Source organism: Ixodes scapularis, unplaced genomic scaffold (assembly GCF_016920785.2).
Source record: "Ixodes scapularis isolate PalLabHiFi unplaced genomic scaffold, ASM1692078v2 PGA_scaffold2__306_contigs__length_199485367, whole genome shotgun sequence".
NCBI classification, from domain to species: domain Eukaryota; kingdom Metazoa; phylum Arthropoda; class Arachnida; order Ixodida; family Ixodidae; genus Ixodes; species Ixodes scapularis.
In genome coordinates, this window is record NW_024609857.1 from 125,893,385 (window position 1) to 125,912,814 (window position 19,430).

General features: G+C 47.4%; 2 protein-coding genes across 2 annotated transcripts; one reads left to right on the forward strand and one right to left on the reverse strand.

Moving 5' to 3' along the window:
* Positions 1 to 935: 935 nt before the first annotated feature.
* Positions 936 to 6,600, reverse strand: LOC115317305. The gene is made up of 5 exons (XM_040207932.1): positions 6,448 to 6,600; positions 4,755 to 5,919; positions 3,894 to 3,929; positions 2,128 to 2,231; positions 936 to 1,022 (listed from the first exon to the last, which is right to left on the reverse strand). Exons 1-5 carry the CDS (start codon positions 6,598 to 6,600, stop codon positions 936 to 938), a joined length of 1,545 nt encoding a protein of 514 aa, XP_040063866.1.
* A 9,493-nt stretch (positions 6,601 to 16,093) lies between these two features.
* Positions 16,094 to 17,037, forward strand: LOC120838160 (the record flags this gene model as incomplete). The annotated part of the gene is made up of 2 exons (XM_040207934.3): positions 16,094 to 16,401; positions 16,815 to 17,037. Coding segments are annotated over 2 exons (531 nt in total), but the record flags the coding sequence as incomplete, so codon positions are not given.
* Between the last annotated feature and the right edge of the window lie 2,393 nt (positions 17,038 to 19,430).

Below are 19,430 nucleotides of genomic sequence, written 5' to 3' on the forward strand. Positions count from 1 at the left end.
TCCTAGAATAAAACAGAGATTTTCCTTTTTGTTTAAACATGTTGAGTTTCCAAATAAACTGAGGGCAACGCGTGATGCAGTGTCCCATTCTCATTTGTTGCCGCCAAATTGGTAAATTTTAGAGCAGGTGAGAGATCAAAAATGAAAATATATTAGACTCAACCATGCTTCTGTTGAATGGCTTACATATTTTACTCTTCAGGATTAGCAGCCCGGGAAAACCGGAGCACTAAATTTCTTTGCAGTCGGTTTTGCTGTAATTTACAGGCGAACGTTATAAACAGCTCGTCGCCTAGGCAAACGTATCTGAACATAAATTTAAACAAATTTTTGTGGCTAAAATGCGGCATGGGAAGGAAAATATTTATATCTAAACTTTGCACCATTAATATTATTATAATCGGGTTATATTGCTGTTCTCACAGCAAAGATCTCCGACGCCAAATGTTTTGGCGATAAGAGCTGAGGGTCTAGTAACTTCAGAAGTGCTTTCGTATCAAGTTGAGACAACCAGTGAAAACCTTTTTTTGATCAAATTTATTTCCGTTTTAAATCTCGGGATGGGCATTAAAAAGAATAAAAATGCCTCGATCTTTCTAAAGGCAGTGCTGCTTAGTTTTACACTTATATGGAGGAAATGCTGAGGGATTACAGAATATAAACTAACATAAAACACCTAATTACGCGGAATATTAAAGGAAAAATGAAATTCCTACCTATAACTGTAATATTTGATTAAAAAACATTAATATAAGTTTTAAGTACACTTAAGTGCTCTTAATGTATATCAGCAGTGCTAAATTCCGTCAACACTTATATCAGGCAGCTTCAGCACATAAATTAGTATCTTGAGTGAACTAGCCAAAAAACCAAATTTTCTACATGAAACAACAACAAACTTACTTGTCATTCAAATTCCCCGCTTGAGTCACCATTCATTGAGGATAAATGATCTTGGATTTATCATCCAGAATCCTGTTGTCCTCAATGTCCACATGCTCGTCGAAGTCTTTGTCCTTAATCTGAAATGAGAAGGAAATTGAATATTGTAAAATAAAAGCTTGAAATGTACCCGGAGTCTGTGCGCAACGGTACATCGCGTTTGCCGAAAGGTCAAAGAAAGGCTGCATGTTTGAAAATGAATTCCATTATTTACAACTTCGACAGTAAACTAGAAATATTGAAGCAGCTGTGGGGATACCTAAAAGACGCAACTAATGTGTCCTATTGTAAACTACAGTGTGGGCGTCGCCTTAATGTGCCATGGAATTTCAGGATGTCTCTTATACTATGTGCAGAAGTGAACTGAATAGGGCTTACTTTGTCACAAATATTATCCACGTTGGTCTATTTATTTATTTTTTCGTATTCGCTTTGGAGCTATCCCTAAAATCTAACCTGAAAAGATTGGCCTTCACTTCGACGCGTTTCTGCATTATAGTTTACATATTGATATCTCGCAAAATAAAGAGGATGCGCTGTATTAATCCGTCTTGACTGAAGTTTGTCGAAGCTGTTTGTGGTGTAGACCGGCGAACGCGGCCGGAAGGCCGCAGAACAAGAACTGACACGAGGCAGGCACTGGACGCTGACTGATCTTTATGCCGATGGTGATGCTCCTATATACAATTGGTAATGCATGAGTTCAGCGCCCTCTATACACAACATATTTCCCCCCTTTAAACAAACAAAACCCCAGTAACTAGAACACAACTTTCACCAATAATTACAGTTATTCACATAGCTCTGGAACCACTATAACAGATAATTCTAGTGTAAAACATAATCATTGTATTTTCCGGGCATTCTTCTTTGTCGCTGAGGCCTGCTGTACGACGGTGCCGTGGTCAACAACTCCTGTTGGCCGGAGATGTCCTGCGCTTCGACTTGCTCTGGAGCTGGCGCCGACTCTGCTGGTGTCGACAAGATTTCAGTCTCCTGAAGTGTAGCGTCTGGAAGTGTCTCAGCACCCCGTGCAGCTTCCGCTCCGTGCGTAGCGACGGTAGCGCTGTCGTCACCTGGCGATAATGTCTCTGGGGTTCTGGCAGTTGCGACGTCCCGTGGTGATGGTAGTTGTGATGCCCCCTCTTCAGTGGGCAAATCCAGGTCGCATAACTGGTCTCTTACCGCTCCACGTCGTTCCCTAACTTTTTCTACCAAGTTCCGGGCACCTGGTGCTCCTCCTTTGGCCACTACTGTCAATTTGGCAGCGTTCCATTTCTTCCCATTGTCTAAAAGGAAGGAATTTTTTCCCACGCGTTTTTTTACTTCTATTGGCAAAGAAAACCTCTGCTGTCCTTTTGGTCCTCCCCACCTCTTTATTTTTACGAAGTCGCCGGGTTCAATGATGGAGTGCCTGGCACCCCGTCTTTCATCGGTGTATTTCTTTGTCCTCTGCTGTCGCTCTTTGACACGGCGTTGCAGTTCGGCGACGTGAGGCCGCGGTTCATCGAAAAACCCTCTCTCCGGTAGTCCCACGACGTCCAGTCTTGTTCGTGGCCGCCGTCCGTGTAGCAAAAACGCCGGAGACATGCCGGTGGTCGCATGGGGAGTTGCCCTGTAAATACTCAGGTATTCCAGAATCGCCTCCTTAAGTGGTCTCCGCTCCAGCGCCGCCACCTGAATATACTCTTTTAAGACGCGGTTAAATCGTTCTATTTGACCGTTGCACTGCGGGTAGTACAGCGAGGCCACACAGTGTTCAATTCCTCTGTCTTGTAGGAACCCTTCAAACTGTGTCGACATAAATTGTCTGCCATTGTCAGTGACAACACTCTTTGGGTATCCTTCCCTCGCGAATAGCTCCAGTAACACTTTCGTCACCGACTGAGAAGTTATCGACGACACAAAAAAAACCTCCGGCCACTTACTGTGATAATCAATCACAGTTACTGCAAATCTGCACTCTGGAGGGGCTCGTTCCATCGGGCCCACAATATCCATGCCCAGCTTTTCCCAGGGCTTTTCGGGCCATTGCACTGGTTGTAGAAGGGCCACCGCGGTCTTTGCAGACTTGTCTGATGCCTTGCACACAGCGCAGCTTCTAATGCAGTTTTCCACGTCTTCGTCCATCCCAGGCCACCAATACTGCTCCCGGAGTCGCTGCTTTGTCCTGACGATGCCCGGATGCGATTCGTGGGCCATCATGATGAATCTGGACACCAATGTCGATGGAGGCACCACCCGCTCTGCACGAAACAGCACCCCCTCCAGAACAGAAAGCTCTTCTTGAATCCGCCAAAATGATAGTAGCTTTCCTGACAGACATTTCTTTTCTGGCCAACTAGATGTGACATACTGCATCACCTCCCGTAACACGCCGTCCTTCTCTGTCTCCACTTGCAATTGGTTCTTTGTTACCACGCTTGACACCACAGCAATGACCTCCTCTACTGGGTCGCACTCTGTGGACAGCAAGGGCAACCGGGAGAGTGCGTCAGCGACTACATTATCTTTTCCTTTCGTGTATTGTACAGTAAAATTGTACCTCATCAGCCTTGCACACCACCGCTCTATCCGAAGTGGCCGCCTTCCGGTGCCATTAGTAGAGAGCAATGTTACCAATGCCTGGTGGTCCGTTCGCAGCACAAAATTTCTGCCCCACAAGTACACATGCCAGTGCTCGCAAACCCACAGACATGCCAGGGCTTCTCATTCTCCCGTAGAGTATTTGCGTTCCTGTGGCGTCAACGTCCTTGATGCAAATGCTATCGTACGCGTCTCACCGTCGATCACCTGTTGCAGTACCGCTCCCAGCCCATATGCCGATGCATCAGTCGTTACCTGTACAGGTAAGGACCGGTCAAACATGGATACTGCGCTGCACGACGCTAGTAGGTTCTTAGCCTTGCCGAAGCTTTCCTCAGCGTTCTGGTCCCAGATGAAATCCTGGCCCTTGCGAAGAAGGCGCCGCAGTGGCTCCACCACTTCTGCATAATGAGGGAGGCAATGAGAGTAGTATCCCATGAGCCCAAGAAAAGAACGCAACCCCACCAAATCCGTTGGCGTCTGTGCATTGATAATCGCGTCCACTTTTGATTTGAGGGGTGCGAGACCCCTTGCGCTCACATGGTGACCCAAGAACGACAATTCCTCTACCCCGAAGACACATTTCGTGTTCAGTTGCAGGCCAGCGGCCGCTATTCGCTGCAAGACCTCGCGCAGATGACTGTTGTGTTCTTTCTTATTTTTGCCAAAGACAATAATATCGTCAATATACAATAGGACGCCCTTGCAACCTTTCAATATTTCTTCCATCATCCGCTGAAACGCGGCGGGCGCCGAAGCAAGGCCAAAACAGACTCTACGGAACTGAAACAGTCCCTCATGTGTGGCAAACGTCGTCAGTGCCCGGCTGTCTTCTGACAACTCGACCTGGTGATAGGCTGACGCCACGTCCAGTTTAGAGAACCATGCTGCTCCGTTCAAAGCGTGCAAAAGCTCCTCCGTGTGCGGCAACGGGAAGCCGTCAACGACAATGGCCTTGTTTGGCTCCCGTAAATCTACGCAGAGTCGGATGCTCCCGTCTTTTTTTTTTACCACCACTATTGGAGACACCCACTCAGAAGCGTTTACCCGTTCGATAATGCTTTCACGCTCTAATCTTAACAACTCAGCAGAGACTTGTTCTCGCAACATCAACGGTAATCGCCTAGCTTTTGCTGATACTGGTTTGACGTTGGGGCGCAGTTTAACTTCGTGTACCACGTTTTTAGCAAGTCCCAGTTTCCCCGCAAAGAGGAATGAAAACTCACTAAGTTCAGGAGGCAGAGGTTGTGGCCCCGCCGTTGTCTGTAGGCACGCCAGCGATGCGCCGTCGATATGCAGTCGTAGTTGTTGCACCGCATCCAGTCCCAGCAACGCCATGCCCCTTGACACCACATAGAAGCGAATGTTTGACGACACGCCTCCACGTGCCGCTTGAGCCACAAAACATCCCAAGACTGGAATTCTTTGCTGTGAAAAGTCCCGCAGAGTCACCGTTGCTGGAGCCAAGGCGAACCGTCTTGCAAATTTTTCTTGATAGATGTTTGCTGGCAAGATAGACACTGACGAGCCTGTGTCCACGACAAGCTGAATCACTTCGCCCTCGACGCAAACGTCGACTATCAGAGTGGTTCGCTCGTTCTGTGTGACTGTTAGGACACCCAACTCTTCGTTTCCGTCCGTGTCCTGAACCGCTTGCACCCGCGCTTGCCCGGTACTTCTACATACCGCTTGAAAATGTCCCACCTTGTGACACCTCGAACACCGCCTATCTCGCGCTCTGCATTCCCGTGCACTGGCTAGGTGTCCTGAAGCACCGCATCTGTAACACCTGCGGTCCGGAACTGTTGAAGAACCGCTGACTCCTGTTCCTGAACGATTTCTTGCCCTCTCGACTTGCTGAACCATGGCAGCGTCACGCCCCTCCTCGTAGACACGGGCACCTTCCGCTGCCTGCTCGAACGTCTGTAGGATGTCCATGGCCTGGCCCAACGTAAGCTGTGAACCTTTCATGAGCAGCTTCTGTCTTAGCTCCACGCTCCGTACTCCGTCGACGACTTTATCCCGCAGCGCTGCCTCAAGAAAGTCCCCGAAGTCGCAAGTACTCGCGAGCTGTCGCAGGGCACTGACGTACGCGCGTATCGGTTCTTCCTGAAGCTGTCGCCGCAACATGAATCGCCGTCGTTCGACAAGCACATTCAGAGTGTTCGTGAAATGTCGTTCCAACAACCGAAGTGCATCGGTGTAGTCGTCCGGCTCACCCCCTTTTGATGTGGTCTTCTCCGGCGTACTTCCAGTTGCAGCAGCAGTTATCGGTGGTGCAGCCGAAGGCTCTGGAACCAACGTGCGAAACACTCTTCGACCTTCCACCCCCAAACACTGTAGAAGTATCGCCTTTCGTTGTGCTGGCGGTTTCGCGTCCATTTCCGTCGCCTGCAGAAAGATCTCGAAGTCCTCTCGCCATTGCCGCCATGGCACTGCCGGGTCTCCCGGCGCCTCCAAAAACGGGGCTAACGATGGCAGCCCAAACGTATTCATCTTTGCGTTAATGGGTAACGCCCCTCGCGTACTAGTTGCGAAAAACGGCTGTCATCTTGACTGCTGCCGAGGTTGTGCTTTTGTCGACTGCGCCAATGTGGTGTAGACCGGCGAACGCGGCCGGAAGGCCGCAGAACAAGAACTGACACGAGGCAGGCACTGGACGCTGACTGATCTTTATGCCGATGGTGATGCTCCTATATACAATTGGTAATGCATGAGTTCAGCGCCCTCTATACACAACACTGTTCCTTGTCTACGATCAGCCACATTTAAGCTCGAAAGTGGCAGTAGAAGTGAGGATTCGGCTGACCGCGCTAGAAAGTTGGAACCAGGCGCGAAAACAAACAAACGCAATTAAGGTGAGAAACAAACGGTGTAATATCTTCAAACATAATGCGCTCAAGCCTGTCGGCGACTTACCTGCAGAATGGCGTCGTCTCTGATGTCATTGAAATCCGGGTGAGCTTTCAAGACTATCCTTAAATCAGCGAGCTTCAAGCTTCCGGGAACTAGAACCTTTTTAGCAGACAAGCCACAGAAAGTCAGGCACGTGATTGTCTCGTCAGCTAACATTTTTCCGTTTACAAGAGCAAAATGTGAAGCCACCAGACCAAGAGTTTAAGACTGCCGCCAGAGCAACGTGTCGGAGAAGCGAGACGCTGTCCCTGCAAGCAATGCTTCTTCTTTGGTAGGTACTGGTCGTGGTTCGTTCCTACGGTTTGGCCCTTACAATTAGTCTTCCTCCTTACACAGACAACCGCTCTCTCCCCTCAGAGGGGAGAAAAGAAGCTTCCAAAATGGTAAACGAAGCCGTATGCGTGGCTCTCAGAGGATGTGGCTAGAACGCTGGAGCGCCTGTCCCCATTCCCGTTCGCACCCCGTAAAAAAAAAAAAATACTAACAAAAAAAAATATAAATGTATACCCCTGCTTCTCGCAGGGCCAGACCTCTTGGGAGAACTAACAGAGGCAAGGACAAAAAGTGACTTTTTCAGCAGATCTTGGCTCGTGTTTTGCTTTTGCGTGGCTCTTTTTTTAAGGGGAGGGGAGAGGGGGGGGGGGTTACTGCGTGACCTTAGTCTTTAGAACGTACGTGCACACGTGCATCCATAGGCAATGGACAAACTGTGGGACAGATGTATGCATCAAGATGGGTGCTCAAGGCTCAGACCACATTGAATACGCTCTTTGGCCGGTAGTACGTTACGAATTGAAGCAGTTTGATCCTCGTAGACGGAGCACAGTTTGCAATCAGGCAATTACAGTTCAAATTGTTTGCACGTTCAGCAACACCAGCCTGAAGGAAGGGGAGCGTGGCAGTAAAAGGCGGCTTCCGACAGATTCCAAAAACATGCCCTCGAGCGCTTCGGGCGCCGGCGAGTGACAAAAGGAACCCCCGTCCCTCGCTCTTCCCTAAATGGACGAAGGAAGGCGGAGGGGGACATTCTTGTGACGCTTCCCGCATTGTACACAGATGTTTCGGACTATTTCAGCAAAACGAAAAGAACGAGTGTGTGCCGGCCGGCTGTAAGGGTGCCGTAAAGCCGACCGAAAAAGGAACAAAGGAAACAAAGAATGCGGGGAGGCCCTCGCTACGACTATGAGCCCCAATAGCAGTAAAAAAGAGTATCACGTGACCCGCCCGTTGGGCGCGGCGACACGTGCAGCTTGGGGTCACGTGATGCTCACTCGACGCTTGATTGGCTGGGACGTCTCGTAGCATCCACGCCGGTCTGTTCCTTGGATGGAGCCTTAGCGCTTTTGACGTTTTCCCCCCTTTCACAGCCTGTTACCTATTTTCCTCTGCATGTTTTTTTCTTTTTTTTTTTTACGTTTGAATATTTGGTGTATACTGTTTTTAAAAGGTCGATGCCGTCCCCTTCGATGCCTTGTACATATGTCACCCGGGGACGTGCATAATTAGAAAAGAAAACCTGCACTGCCTACACAAAATCGGTAAGGTGGAGGCTGTTAACGCATCGAGGTGAGCGTGATGATGAAGGAAAGGGATTCGGGAAAAACTGTCTTTGCTGCGGTGACGTGAAGACCGTCGGCCGCGTCGGGCGCAGCTCACGCTGTAGCAATGCGCGTCTCAAGGTAGTGAGCGCGGTGAGTCAAGGTGTGGCCTCTTTATGACGCAGAGACCGTAACAGTACACAGCGCCAGAAGATGGAGGAACAGCGTGTGCACTTCCATTGCCCAAGATGAGAGTTCTTCGCAGCGAGATTTCTTACAGCTCTTCCTCCTTTTGCGGGATGTCCACAGCTGCGAGGGGGACTTAAGGTGCTTTGCAACATCGATGGGTGCCCAAGAATGTACGCAAGTGTTGATTCCTACAAGAAACATGTTTATCGGAACCACAGGCACGTTATAGGGGATGTGGAAACCGCACTGCCGGAGGAGGCACCTGATCATTTGAATGAACCAAACCCTGATGAAGTCATGCGCCACGAAGGAGGAAACGAATCTGTCGGGATGTGGTGGTACAAATATGCACAACCTGTTCTTAGGCGGTCCAGAATTTTAACGGGAGGAAACTTGCGTTAGGACACTTTTAATTTTGCAATTAGCCTGCTTGACATGGCGGAGAACGAGCTTGTTTGTGCAAATAAGCGGATAATTATCATACAGTTCTTAATTAAAATTTTAATAAGTAACAGTAGACATATATTTCTAAGCAAAAGATTGCTGGGCATCATCAAAAACCAGTAAATCCGTAAATTTCATAAATATCTAGGGCATCTATGTAGCGTAATGCTGTGCGCAAGCTATTACTTGTGGAACGGGCGGAACGCTGGTGGAGCTAAAAAGGGTGTGATAACAAACTTTAAAAAAGCGCTGGCGTGGCGCTTTTTGACATATTTACGGGACCCAGAAAGCGACGCACATGCATCCAATCTTTCTAGAATTTACAGACTTCGTAGTTTTCGATTATTCCAAGCAACATTCTAATTAGAACTATATGCATATCGTGACTATTTAGAAATACGGTCGAATCTCGTTAATTCAAACTCGAGGGGTACTGAAAATTTGTTTGAATAAAGCAAAGTTTGAATTACCTGGAGTTTCCTCCCATGAAGACGCATAGGATAGGACCTGCATGCTAGTTTGAATTATCTGCAAGTTTTAATTAAGAAATTTTGAATTAACGAGATTCGACTGTATATCTTAATTTTCCGCCTAATTGCACGAGTAACCTCGTTCATAGAGGCCTTCAAGAGAAATAAACTAATGAGAACATTAAAGTCTCCTAACGCAAGTTTTCTTTACTAAGAATGCTGGATCTTTAAAAACCACCCATACATCGCGTTATGCAATGCCATGTTAGAGATGAGTTAATGTATTACTGCTGATGGCAGCGAGCTTGTATCTGAGTAAGAAGATAGTATAGTTAACTAATCTCTAATTCCTCATTTCTTACTTTAAAGGGGCACTAAGAGGGTTCTGCAAACCGTCTTTACATGGTCACAGCTAATTCTGCGGGCCCTAAGCATCCTGAAAATCCAAAAATTACCATCATGAGCCGCCTTTTTCTCTAATAAAAATATAATAAAAAAAATATTTTTTTTTTGCGAATATCGCAGTACCCGAATTATTGCCGAACATGGCCGAACGACGAACGGCACTTGTCGGCCAACCGCGAGCAATGGTTTGCTGCGTGGAGTGTTCCGCACGCGCGCTGCCTCTCGGATCGTTTTAGCTCCTTCCACAGTTGTTGCCTCAGCTGCGCCGTCGTAAATACCTAATGTCGCATCGTGGGTGTTGGAAATACTACAAAGCATAATCGCGTCCCAGAGATGACAACAAATCGCAGAATGTGTGTTATGTGAGCATGTGATCGAAACAAAAAAGGATTTCGCGAGCATCGTAAGCGCACGCTCCGGGAAGCAGGCGAGCGCACACATCACTCGCGCAGAAGAATGCAAAGGAAAATATAGCTCGCGCGTATTTCTAGGGTAACGGGCTCATTAAGCGCCTTTGCCGTCTTAAACTTGCAGTGGATATTATTGGGCGGCTACAAGATTATACATGAGCACAAATACACGTCATCAAACACCTATTACGCGCCCTTTAAAAGATGTGCGCGCTGCTGACATGATTATGCTCAAACTGTAGTTGCTGCAAGAAGTTGGTCAATAAAATGGTATCTAAGAAACATGTTGTTAGTAATCGATTTCACCGGCGTTTGCCGTTGGTCAATAGAAATAAAAAGGTGGACTAAAATGAATGAAAATTGGGGTTTCATAAACATATTTTGTTTTTTTGCTATATCAGGTATCATAATCATTCTCTCCGATTATGCAATCCGCGAGGCGGCTGCCTTGCCGATTATGAGTTCCAAGGAAGGCTCACAATGTTTAACCGAATAAGGACGTAACAAAAAAAAAGTCACACTCTGACAGTTGTTTCATCCAGTTATCTGTTATGTATCTGCAGAAGCGAATTCGGGTGTCCACACTACTGTTCTTGCCTCCGCTTATACAGGTTAGCATCTGAGTGTATTCTAGCTTCACTTGCAGATAGCTTACTTCTTAGTATCTGTATCACGAGGAAAAGGAACCTTTTTATGAAAAAGAGTTCTATAAAAGAGGATCTGGAGATGTTGTGTTTCTACAGAAACACAAATGTGATTGAGGTAACTTTCAAAGAAAGTGTCGCTTGCCGGTTAAAATCGCCTGTGAATTGCATGCATACGTACGCCTCGGACAATAAATACAACACTTGGTCTAGTTTTTGCTGCTCCTGAGATTCCGGTAAGCTGCACTATCTTTCTATTTGCAAAATAGTTCGAATAACAACGTCCAAACTTTGCATTCTAGCCCTAGTCTGGACCAAAACCTCTTGCTAGTAGATGCTCTATATAAGCACGCGTGGCTGTTGTAGCTCATATTGTCAGCAATGGCGATGCTAGTTTGACAAGAATCCCTTCTTACGGAACGCGCTGTGCATGTTTTTATTTTTCATGACTTATGAAATAGAAAGTATGGACAATACCAGACAGGGGACGGTTGGCAAGTTCGGTCGTCGGGGGCAGACCAAAGAAAACAGAGATCCCACGGGTTCCAGAAGCGATGTTTTCTTTTTGGCTATAGCTTTTCGGAATACACTGTGGACAAAAGTCATAATGCGATACATCGACACGCCGTAGGCCAAATAACGCTAGGTTCTTTCACAACATATGTTCTTGATTGGTTTAAAACAATTTTCACGATAGAAAAATTCACAAAGTGAATTCGCGGACCAAAGAAATCGCAAAAGCATTCCGCTTGGGTACTTGATAAAAAATTGCACAATAAATATGGAGCGTCTCACAAAGGAAATACTGATATTTAGTTTTTATTATTTAGTCAGAGAAATTTCGTATAGTCGGAGAAATTTCCTATGTACTGTGAAGGAATTCCCACAACTGAATACCCAATTTTCACATGGTTTCCCGGGTGCGTGTCCGCACTTAGCATTTGTGTCACGCAAGGGTTTATCAAGGACCGATTCTAATGTTAGTTACGCGTCTGTTGCAAGTTCACATATCACTATTGCGAATTATAAAGACAACGTGTAATCTTTCTAAAGTTTTGTAATGCAACCAAGGCAAGCGAGTGTGTTCCCTAAATCGAGCCTGACGTTGGAGGACGATTTTCGCAGTTTCCTATAGTTGATGAGAAAGCACCACCAACATTTATATTTAGGAGTTGGCCATAAGTTGTAGCAATGGAAGTTTCCATACTATTTTCTCACAATGTTTTTTTTTTTTTTCGTAGTTGCGCATTATTTAGTTTTTCTTTTCTTGAGATAACGCTCACGAATGTTATGATTAACCAAATTTCACGGGTGTCCTCTTGTCACAGCTATTGGCTTAGCGTAAACTGACCTAATTGAGAAATTGCACTTCAGGCAGCTGGCCGTTTGAGGAATTGTCTGAAGACAAATCGGCAGTTTGATACTTTAGACCCATGTTACGGATAAAAAAACAGGACGCGGAATTGTCTGAAGACTAATCGGCACTTTGGTACTTTAGACCCATGTTACGGATAAAAAAAAAAAAAAACAGGATCAACCGCGCTCGGCTTTGGCTAGCAGACGGCGTTCGTAAAATGGCGTCAGCTGTTGCTGGCTTCACGCAGTGGTACCGTGCTTGCTTCTATTCATTCGGCGTTCGTTGCCATGGTGACGGCGAGAAAGACAGACGAACTTTATGTTGCGGAAGAACGCTGCGGCGCAGCGATACCAGGTGCGTTCTAAGGCCCTTCCCGTATGCTTTTCAAAGGGCGGAAGGCGAACAAAAAGAGTTCGAAATGAGGACTCAATGCAGAATGCTGCATTTCTCCAGCGTCTCATGATTTGACGAGCCTTGCTTGAAAAGCATGTTTTTCTGGCCATCCCGCGCCCTGATTATTTATCCGTAACATGGGTCTAAAGTATCAAACTGCCCATCACGTATAGAAGTTTTGCAGCAGCTGTGCATGGGCACCGCCATAACTGACCTTCAGTTTTTCCCCCTTATTACGTTTACTTCACTTCATTATTACCACAGCAGGCCATGTTATCGCCATCTTAGATTTTATTCTGCCTTTCTCCCCAGCACTGGCTTTCGTGGAGGCTCTTCCACACCAATTTCAGTGGGTCGGTATCTCGGTAAAACAAGAGAAGGTCAGCAATGGCGGCTGTATTCTGGCGCGTGTGTAAAGCGTCTATAGGCTCGAAATATTATAAAAATAGAAGATCCCTTCGAAGCCAGCAAGAAAAGAAAACGAAAAAAAAAAATACAAATGAATGTTTATGTTCCAACAACAAGCGCAGGAGGGAGCAAAATTTAACCTACCAGTGACGGCGCCTGTAAGATTGGCAGAGCATTGCTTGGTGAACGCAAGGTCGGCCATTTTTTACATATCCCGAAGCATTTTAGCGACCCTCCAGCGCCACCAACAAACCAATTTTTTTTTTCTTTTTTTTTTGACGGCTCGGAAAATTCCACTGGGGAACACAAAAGGGACGAGTACGGCAAGAGGAGAGGGCATAAGTCAAGGAGAGGAGGAGGCTTCCGACAGAATTCGGGGAGACAGTGTACAACATCTGCGGCATTGTCGGGATGTTTTTACTTTCTCGGGAAGACAGGGCATGAAACTGAGAACGGGACATGCATGGGCAGAGTTTACAGCGTTTCCTCCACCTCTGCTTGTTGCTTGAAGCTGCCGAATGTGACATGCCGATGAATACGCAATGCTCTCCTAAGCGTAGGCTCCCGCGCTTCCGCCAATCTCGGGCCTTCGTTTCATCGGCTTTGCGCGCGCCCCAGAAGCAGTCATTGATACCGAAGAGATCTTCAACGACCGCATTCACCACCGGACCTCCGGGGGATTCGTGTGCTGTGTGTGGTGTCATGCGCTTAGGCAAAGCATGGGCGACAGCGGAATAACTGTGACATAGTGCGTGCTCTTAAATGTGTACAGACATCAGCAAACATCTTCCGGGATTGATTTCAGAATGAAGTTGCGGTGAGCTGACCCCCGATTTATCCGTTACAAATTAGTGTCTCCTAATAATTCATATGCCTTTTATGCGGATTTCTGGCCATAGAGCACAGCGCTACCATTTACCTTGTGCATTGGGCCGGCTTTCTTGGAGCGAGCCGCAAACATTTACCTGAGTAAATATGAGAGAAGAAAAAAAGACAAAGGCGCGTGTGGGTAATGTAATTAAGGCATGTCGAATAAAATGCCTATGCCACGCTGGTTTCTTTCTTCTGTCTAAACAAACATTGGGAGTTGTATGTGACTGGAGTGCATGGAAATACCTTGCCCTAAAAGGTGATATCGTTTTTGCAAACACGTCAAATTGTCTAATATTCACGCGACGTGAAAACGGGGTCATTTGACTCTGGTGGCGAGACTCTGTCACGCTGACTCTACCAACCTCATAGAATCAGATGACTCCCTGCGTGCCAAGTGGGGTCACTTGAGTTTAGGCATTTACTATTCTCATTTGACTCCAGTGCTTTTGAGGGAGTCCGAACCGCATCAGACTCCTTTTTGCTGCCAGATGGAGTACCTCGACGCCATCACGCGAAAATGGGGAGTCAAAAGCGCATTTGACCCCACCTGACTCCCTTTTTTTCTAAGAGTGTAGTCCACAGAACTTTGAGAATGTAGAGGTTATCTATCCTACCTGTGACACTATCTGCAACTCGCAAATTTCAGTGCTGCGTTGGATTGTTTACAGCAAGGCATGCAAGTGAGTCATGTTTTTCTTTTATCCGCAAAACTTTCAAAACGCCGAATTGTTTACCTCGGCAAAAACTGCACGGTTCGGGGCACAGCCACGCAGGCGACAAGGCATTGACACCAAGAGGTCCCGTTCTCTTTCCCTCGCTGGCTCTTGTAGTACCCTTGTCTCCGTCGACTGAAAGGAAAGTCCCTTCAGTGTCGTGCATACTTTAGCCTCCACTGAAGCAAAAATGATTCCATATGAACCTAATTGCCATTAAAGACCAAAGTTCACTTCTTCACTCTTATTTTCTACCCACCTAATACAATGGTTTGTTAACAGGAACACACTGTTAACTAGAAAACTCATTCGTAATGCAAGTAATCCGTAGTAATGAATCATGTTCAAGGTCTAATTAAACAAGCATGAGCACTAAAGACACCCTCTTCCATGGGTGAGTGTTAGTGGACCCGATTCGGCTAACATGCGAGGCCTAGCTTGACAACATAATAAATGACATTGTTTCTGGTCACATTTTTTTAGATGCCTTGGCATTAGTTCTGACCTTGGACTGGTTTTGAGCGCACCGATATAATGTTTGCAACTTCGTCATGGGAGCCACGAAGTTCTTTTAAAACTAAATTGCAAGCTTTAAAATAAAATAACAAAAAAAGTTGTACAAATGCACGAATATAATTACCATTGTCTATGCCCGTACCTGCTGGCACCTGTTTCCAGAAAAATCAACAAATACCAAAGTAATGCACGAATTATTATACATCGTGAAGAGGCCTGCCGACAACCTGGTGAACAGCGTATTGAATGCCAAGAACGCATTGCTAAATATAAGTGACAATTTTAGAAATAATATAAAAATTGGGTAGCGTTAGATGGGTGTGTACGTGTTGATGGCTACCTTGTGGAACGATCTGTTCACAAAATTTATTAGCAGTGGAATACCTAAAAAATAAATTAAAAAAGTGAAAGCCGTTTACAACTCCCTGTAACACCGAATTAGAGCGCAGCTCTTGAGGAGGAGGAGGGAAGGGTACTGGGGGGTGAAGTGACCTGGGGGGGTCACGTGACCTTGGGGAGTCACGTGACCATGCCGATGATGTCATCAGTGACGTCACTGATGACGTCATCACTGACGATGACGATGCGGACTCCGATGACGTCATCAGCGATGATGACGATGACAATGCGGATGTCGGTGACGTCATCAGTGACGTCACTGATGACGTCATCTGTGATGATGACGATGACGATGCGGATGCCCCCCGAAGTCACGTGACACCCCCAGGTCACGTGACTTCGGGGGGGGGCGTCACGTGACTTCAGGGGGTCACGTGACTTTGGGTGTCACGTGACCTTGGGGTGACATTGGAGGTCACGTGACCTTGGGATGACCTTGGGGCCACGTGACCTTGGTTACGCCGACGCAGACGCCGCTCAAGCCGGGAACGGGCCCCTAAGAGCTGCGCTCTAAAAACGAATACTATGCGCCATGGCGCATAGTATATTCGTCTTCTAATTTATTCAACATATTGTATCCAACATATCCATTCAACATATTGTTATAAAAGTGATGTCTTGGGGTTTGTATCTTCCAGTTGAACACTCCCATTGCATTTTTAGATGAAATACAGATTTCGAATCAGTATCCCTTTAAGCACACTACATAATGTGCTCTTTCATTATAGGGCACACAGTACGTGCTACCCTCTTTCCCCGTATCACTCTGTTGGCAGCTCCAAGAAAGTAAACATGTCAGCCAATTCGCGACTCCAAATCACTATAGGGGGCGCCGCTGCATTTTCAAAATGGCCGAGTTAGTGAGGGTCGGTTGGACGGAGAGAGCCCTGCTCCTTACGAGTATTTTGGAATATGCTAACGCTACGAAATATTCGCGGTGCTACGAGGAAGCGGACCTCCTGTTACAGGCCGGGCATTTGTTTCTTTGCGGCAAAACATCGTCGTCCGAGGACAACGTTGAAATATTGGCGTTGTGCCTCGCAACGAGCAGCGTCCGAGGCGATCCGCATGAGATCACCGTAAAACTTGTCGCGGGAGATGGCCCAAAGTTCCGTGTGGACAGTGCCGTCTGCTCGTGCGTGGCGGGATCATCAGAATGCTGCAAGCACGCTGTCGCCACGCTTCTTCACTGCAACAGGTAGGCACCTAGCAACCTGCACAACACGGTACGACTGGCGCGAGTTCGGTGTAGTTTTTCGGCGGCTCTGATTAATGCTCGCTCGTATCTCTTGAGCGCAGGCGCGTCGCATACTGATATCGCACGCAGGTGTCGCGCTTTGAAACACGATAACTATTTTCACAATGGTGGTTAAAATGCGTGCGTAGGGTAGCCCCTAAGTGTTTCTCTGTTGCCGGCGCCAGGTTTCATAGGCGCACAGAGCGTCGGCGCGATCGTAGCACGGTCCCATTTTTAAACCAACGAACCTGTTTCTAACATGATAGTATTTCGCTCATGTGATGTACTGTATTGCATACTCAAAGCACAGTACAAACGCGTCGCTGATTACCTGTAAGCCATGCGAGCTTTATAGTTTCGGTTTCATTTTACAGAAAGGGAATCCAGCATCTCGAAGATCTAAGCTGCACCGACAAGGAGTGCGCGTGGAAAAAGACCCCTGGAAAGGAGTTGTATGGCGATCCTGTGCCGTACAAGATGTTCTGCCATGTAAAGAGGCTCCGACCTACGCTGGAGCCTTCACCCGAGGCGCAGGCAGCTATCCTCAAGCAGCTGACAGGCGCCTGCTTTAATTCTGCGCTCGCCAAGCATAGGTAGGGACAAATTCATCTTATAAGTGTCTTTTGTTCTGTGCGCCCGTCCTGAGACACAGGTAGGTGTCCCCTGCCTAGGCTTGAGTGTTGCTAAGTGACAAAAACAAACCATATTGATTACATTTTTTTTCGTCACATATTGATTATTTAGATGTTGGTAAGCACATCGTATCTTATCAGCATATTCGTCTTGTGTCAAACTGTGATCCCTGGTGGCAGTAGCTCCGACTTAACCGCATCGAATCCAGTTGTCGCATTGAATCCAGTCATGTAAACGGCATAATGCGCTAGGGAAGCATATTGCATTCAAGTTGCTAGACAGAGGTGGATTGAGACGGCAAATGCCCATTCATTCAACCCATGTAAACGGAGGTTACACCGCATTTTGGAACGGAAAGGATTATGGGAAGGCTCTGGCTGCGGAGAGCGGTCCTGTGTGGTTGCCTGCAGTTTTCTCCTGATAAGAAACGCAAACTTTTATTGCTATGCTAAGTGAGCGGAATATAGTTGAGCTGCTCGGTGAGGGTGCCACCTCTTCAAGCCTTGCAAGATGCAACTTGCACGATCGAGGGAGTCCCTAGAGGCTTCAGCACAAGCACGAGCTCCGAGCACTGCATGGTAGCGCAGAACGAGTAGCTCCTGCCTCGGTGCCATTCCTGGCTGCACCAGAGCTTTTCGGCTTTGGGGTCCGGTCGCAGTTCGCAAGGTTTGGCAAGGAGAAGCAAGGTTGCGTCCTTGGAGCGGTTGGAAAAGATCTCGCTCGCCAGGCCGTGTGCACGCACATCACCTCTGACCCAAACTGGCCCGGTGGCCCGACCCAGAGCCCAAAACCTTTGTGTTTTAATGCTTCTTCCGTTTCGTAACTTCTTGTACAGCATCGAAGACAGCTGGCACAGTCTTTACGTTCGCCGAAAGCGTCGAAAGGCCTTCACATGCGATGCACCAGAAAAGTTGGTTACGGGGTGTGGCCGGTGCCAGAAACGCAGCTTTAACTTTGAACTTTGACACGGCGTGGCACCACCTTTGCATAGGGCTTGGTGCACATTCATGTAAACATTGCTGTGTCGGCTTCATTCGAAGGACGATTGGGGCCGATGTGCTGAAGTCGTATTCATGTAAACGCGGCTATGAATGTTACTTAGTTGCACCGATTCAGGTTGTCGCATTCGATGTGGTCATGTTCACAGAATAATGCGCTAAGGAAGTGATTCGCATTCAAGTCGATAGACGAAGGTAGATCGAGGTGGCAGATGCGCATTCATTCAGCCCATGTAAACGGAGGTCGCGTCGCATTTTGGAAAGGGGAGGCTTATGGGAAGGCGTCCGCTGCGAGAACGAGTGAACAGCTGAGAACACGGCGGCGGCCAACCTCTTTGGCGGCGCGGAGAGCGGTGCTGTGTTGTTGTCCGCAGTTTTCTCCCAGGGAAAAACGCAAGCTTTTATTGCCTTCATAAGTGAGCGGAGATAGCTGAGCTACTCGGTGAGGGCAGCCCCCGTCCAAGCCTCGCGAAGTATGACTTACGCGTCGGAGGGGGTCCCTGAAGGGTTCAGCGCAAGCACGAACTACGCCGAGAGCTCCGAGCACTGCATGGTAGCGCAGAACGAGCAGCTCCTACCGCGGTGCCATTCCTGGCTGCGCCGGAGCCTTTCAGCCTCCGGTTTGTCTGGTCGCAGCTAGCGGGACGATGCGCTGTAGATTCCTCAGCGCGTTTGGAAACGATTTTGCTCGCCACAGCGTGTGCATGTGCGTCTCCTCTGGTCCAGAGTGGCACGACGGCCTGGAGACCAAAACGCTTGGGTTTTGATGTCTTTCCGTCTCACAACTTCTTCCACAGCATCAAAGACAGCGGGCATAATCTTTATCTCTGATGTTTACGTTCACCAAAAGCGTCGAAAGGCCTTCACGTGCAATGCACCGGAAAACGTGGTCATGTGGTACGGCTGGTGCCGGAAACTCAGCTTTAACGTTGAGCTTTCACACGGTGTGGCACCACCTTTGCGTAGGGCTTGGTGTGCATTCATGTAAACATTGCCGTATCGGTTCCATTTGAAGAACGATTGGAGTTGATATGCTCAAGTCGCATTCATGTCAAAGCGGCTAGTAATAGCCTTTAAAGCTGGTGATTGGGAGCAATGTCAGAGCTTTGTGCTGAATGGGCACACTTGGCCAATGCAAAGCCGTATTTGCTGTTTGTGAGCCTCGACAGGACAATATTTTGGTCAGAACTTCTCACATGCGGACAGATGATGACAGGATCCTTGAGGCTACATAAGTGCTTGTTCCACGTGCTCATTCATTCATTGGTGGATGTCAGATTACCGTAAAATACCAAGAAAGCGCCTCCTCAAAATGTGAAAATAATAGCAGAAATTAAGGGATGAGCACTTGTTAGATCA

What these genes read in the sequence shown, in the direction of transcription:
- LOC115317305 (XM_040207932.1), bottom strand. Translation starts at nt 6,600, where the DNA reads ATGTTAGCTGACGAGACAATCACGTGCCTGACTTTCTGTGGCTTGTCT. An exon ending in GAGACGACGCCATTCTGCAG is followed by an intron (nt 5,920 to 6,447) that starts GTAAGTCGCCGA and finishes ATCTTTCTGCAG; the next exon opens with GCGACGGAAATGGACGCGAA. An exon ending in TTAGGGAACGACGTGGAGCG is followed by an intron (nt 1,023 to 2,127) that starts GTAAGAGACCAG and finishes TTCTCATTTCAG; the next exon opens with ATTAAGGACAAAGACTTCGA.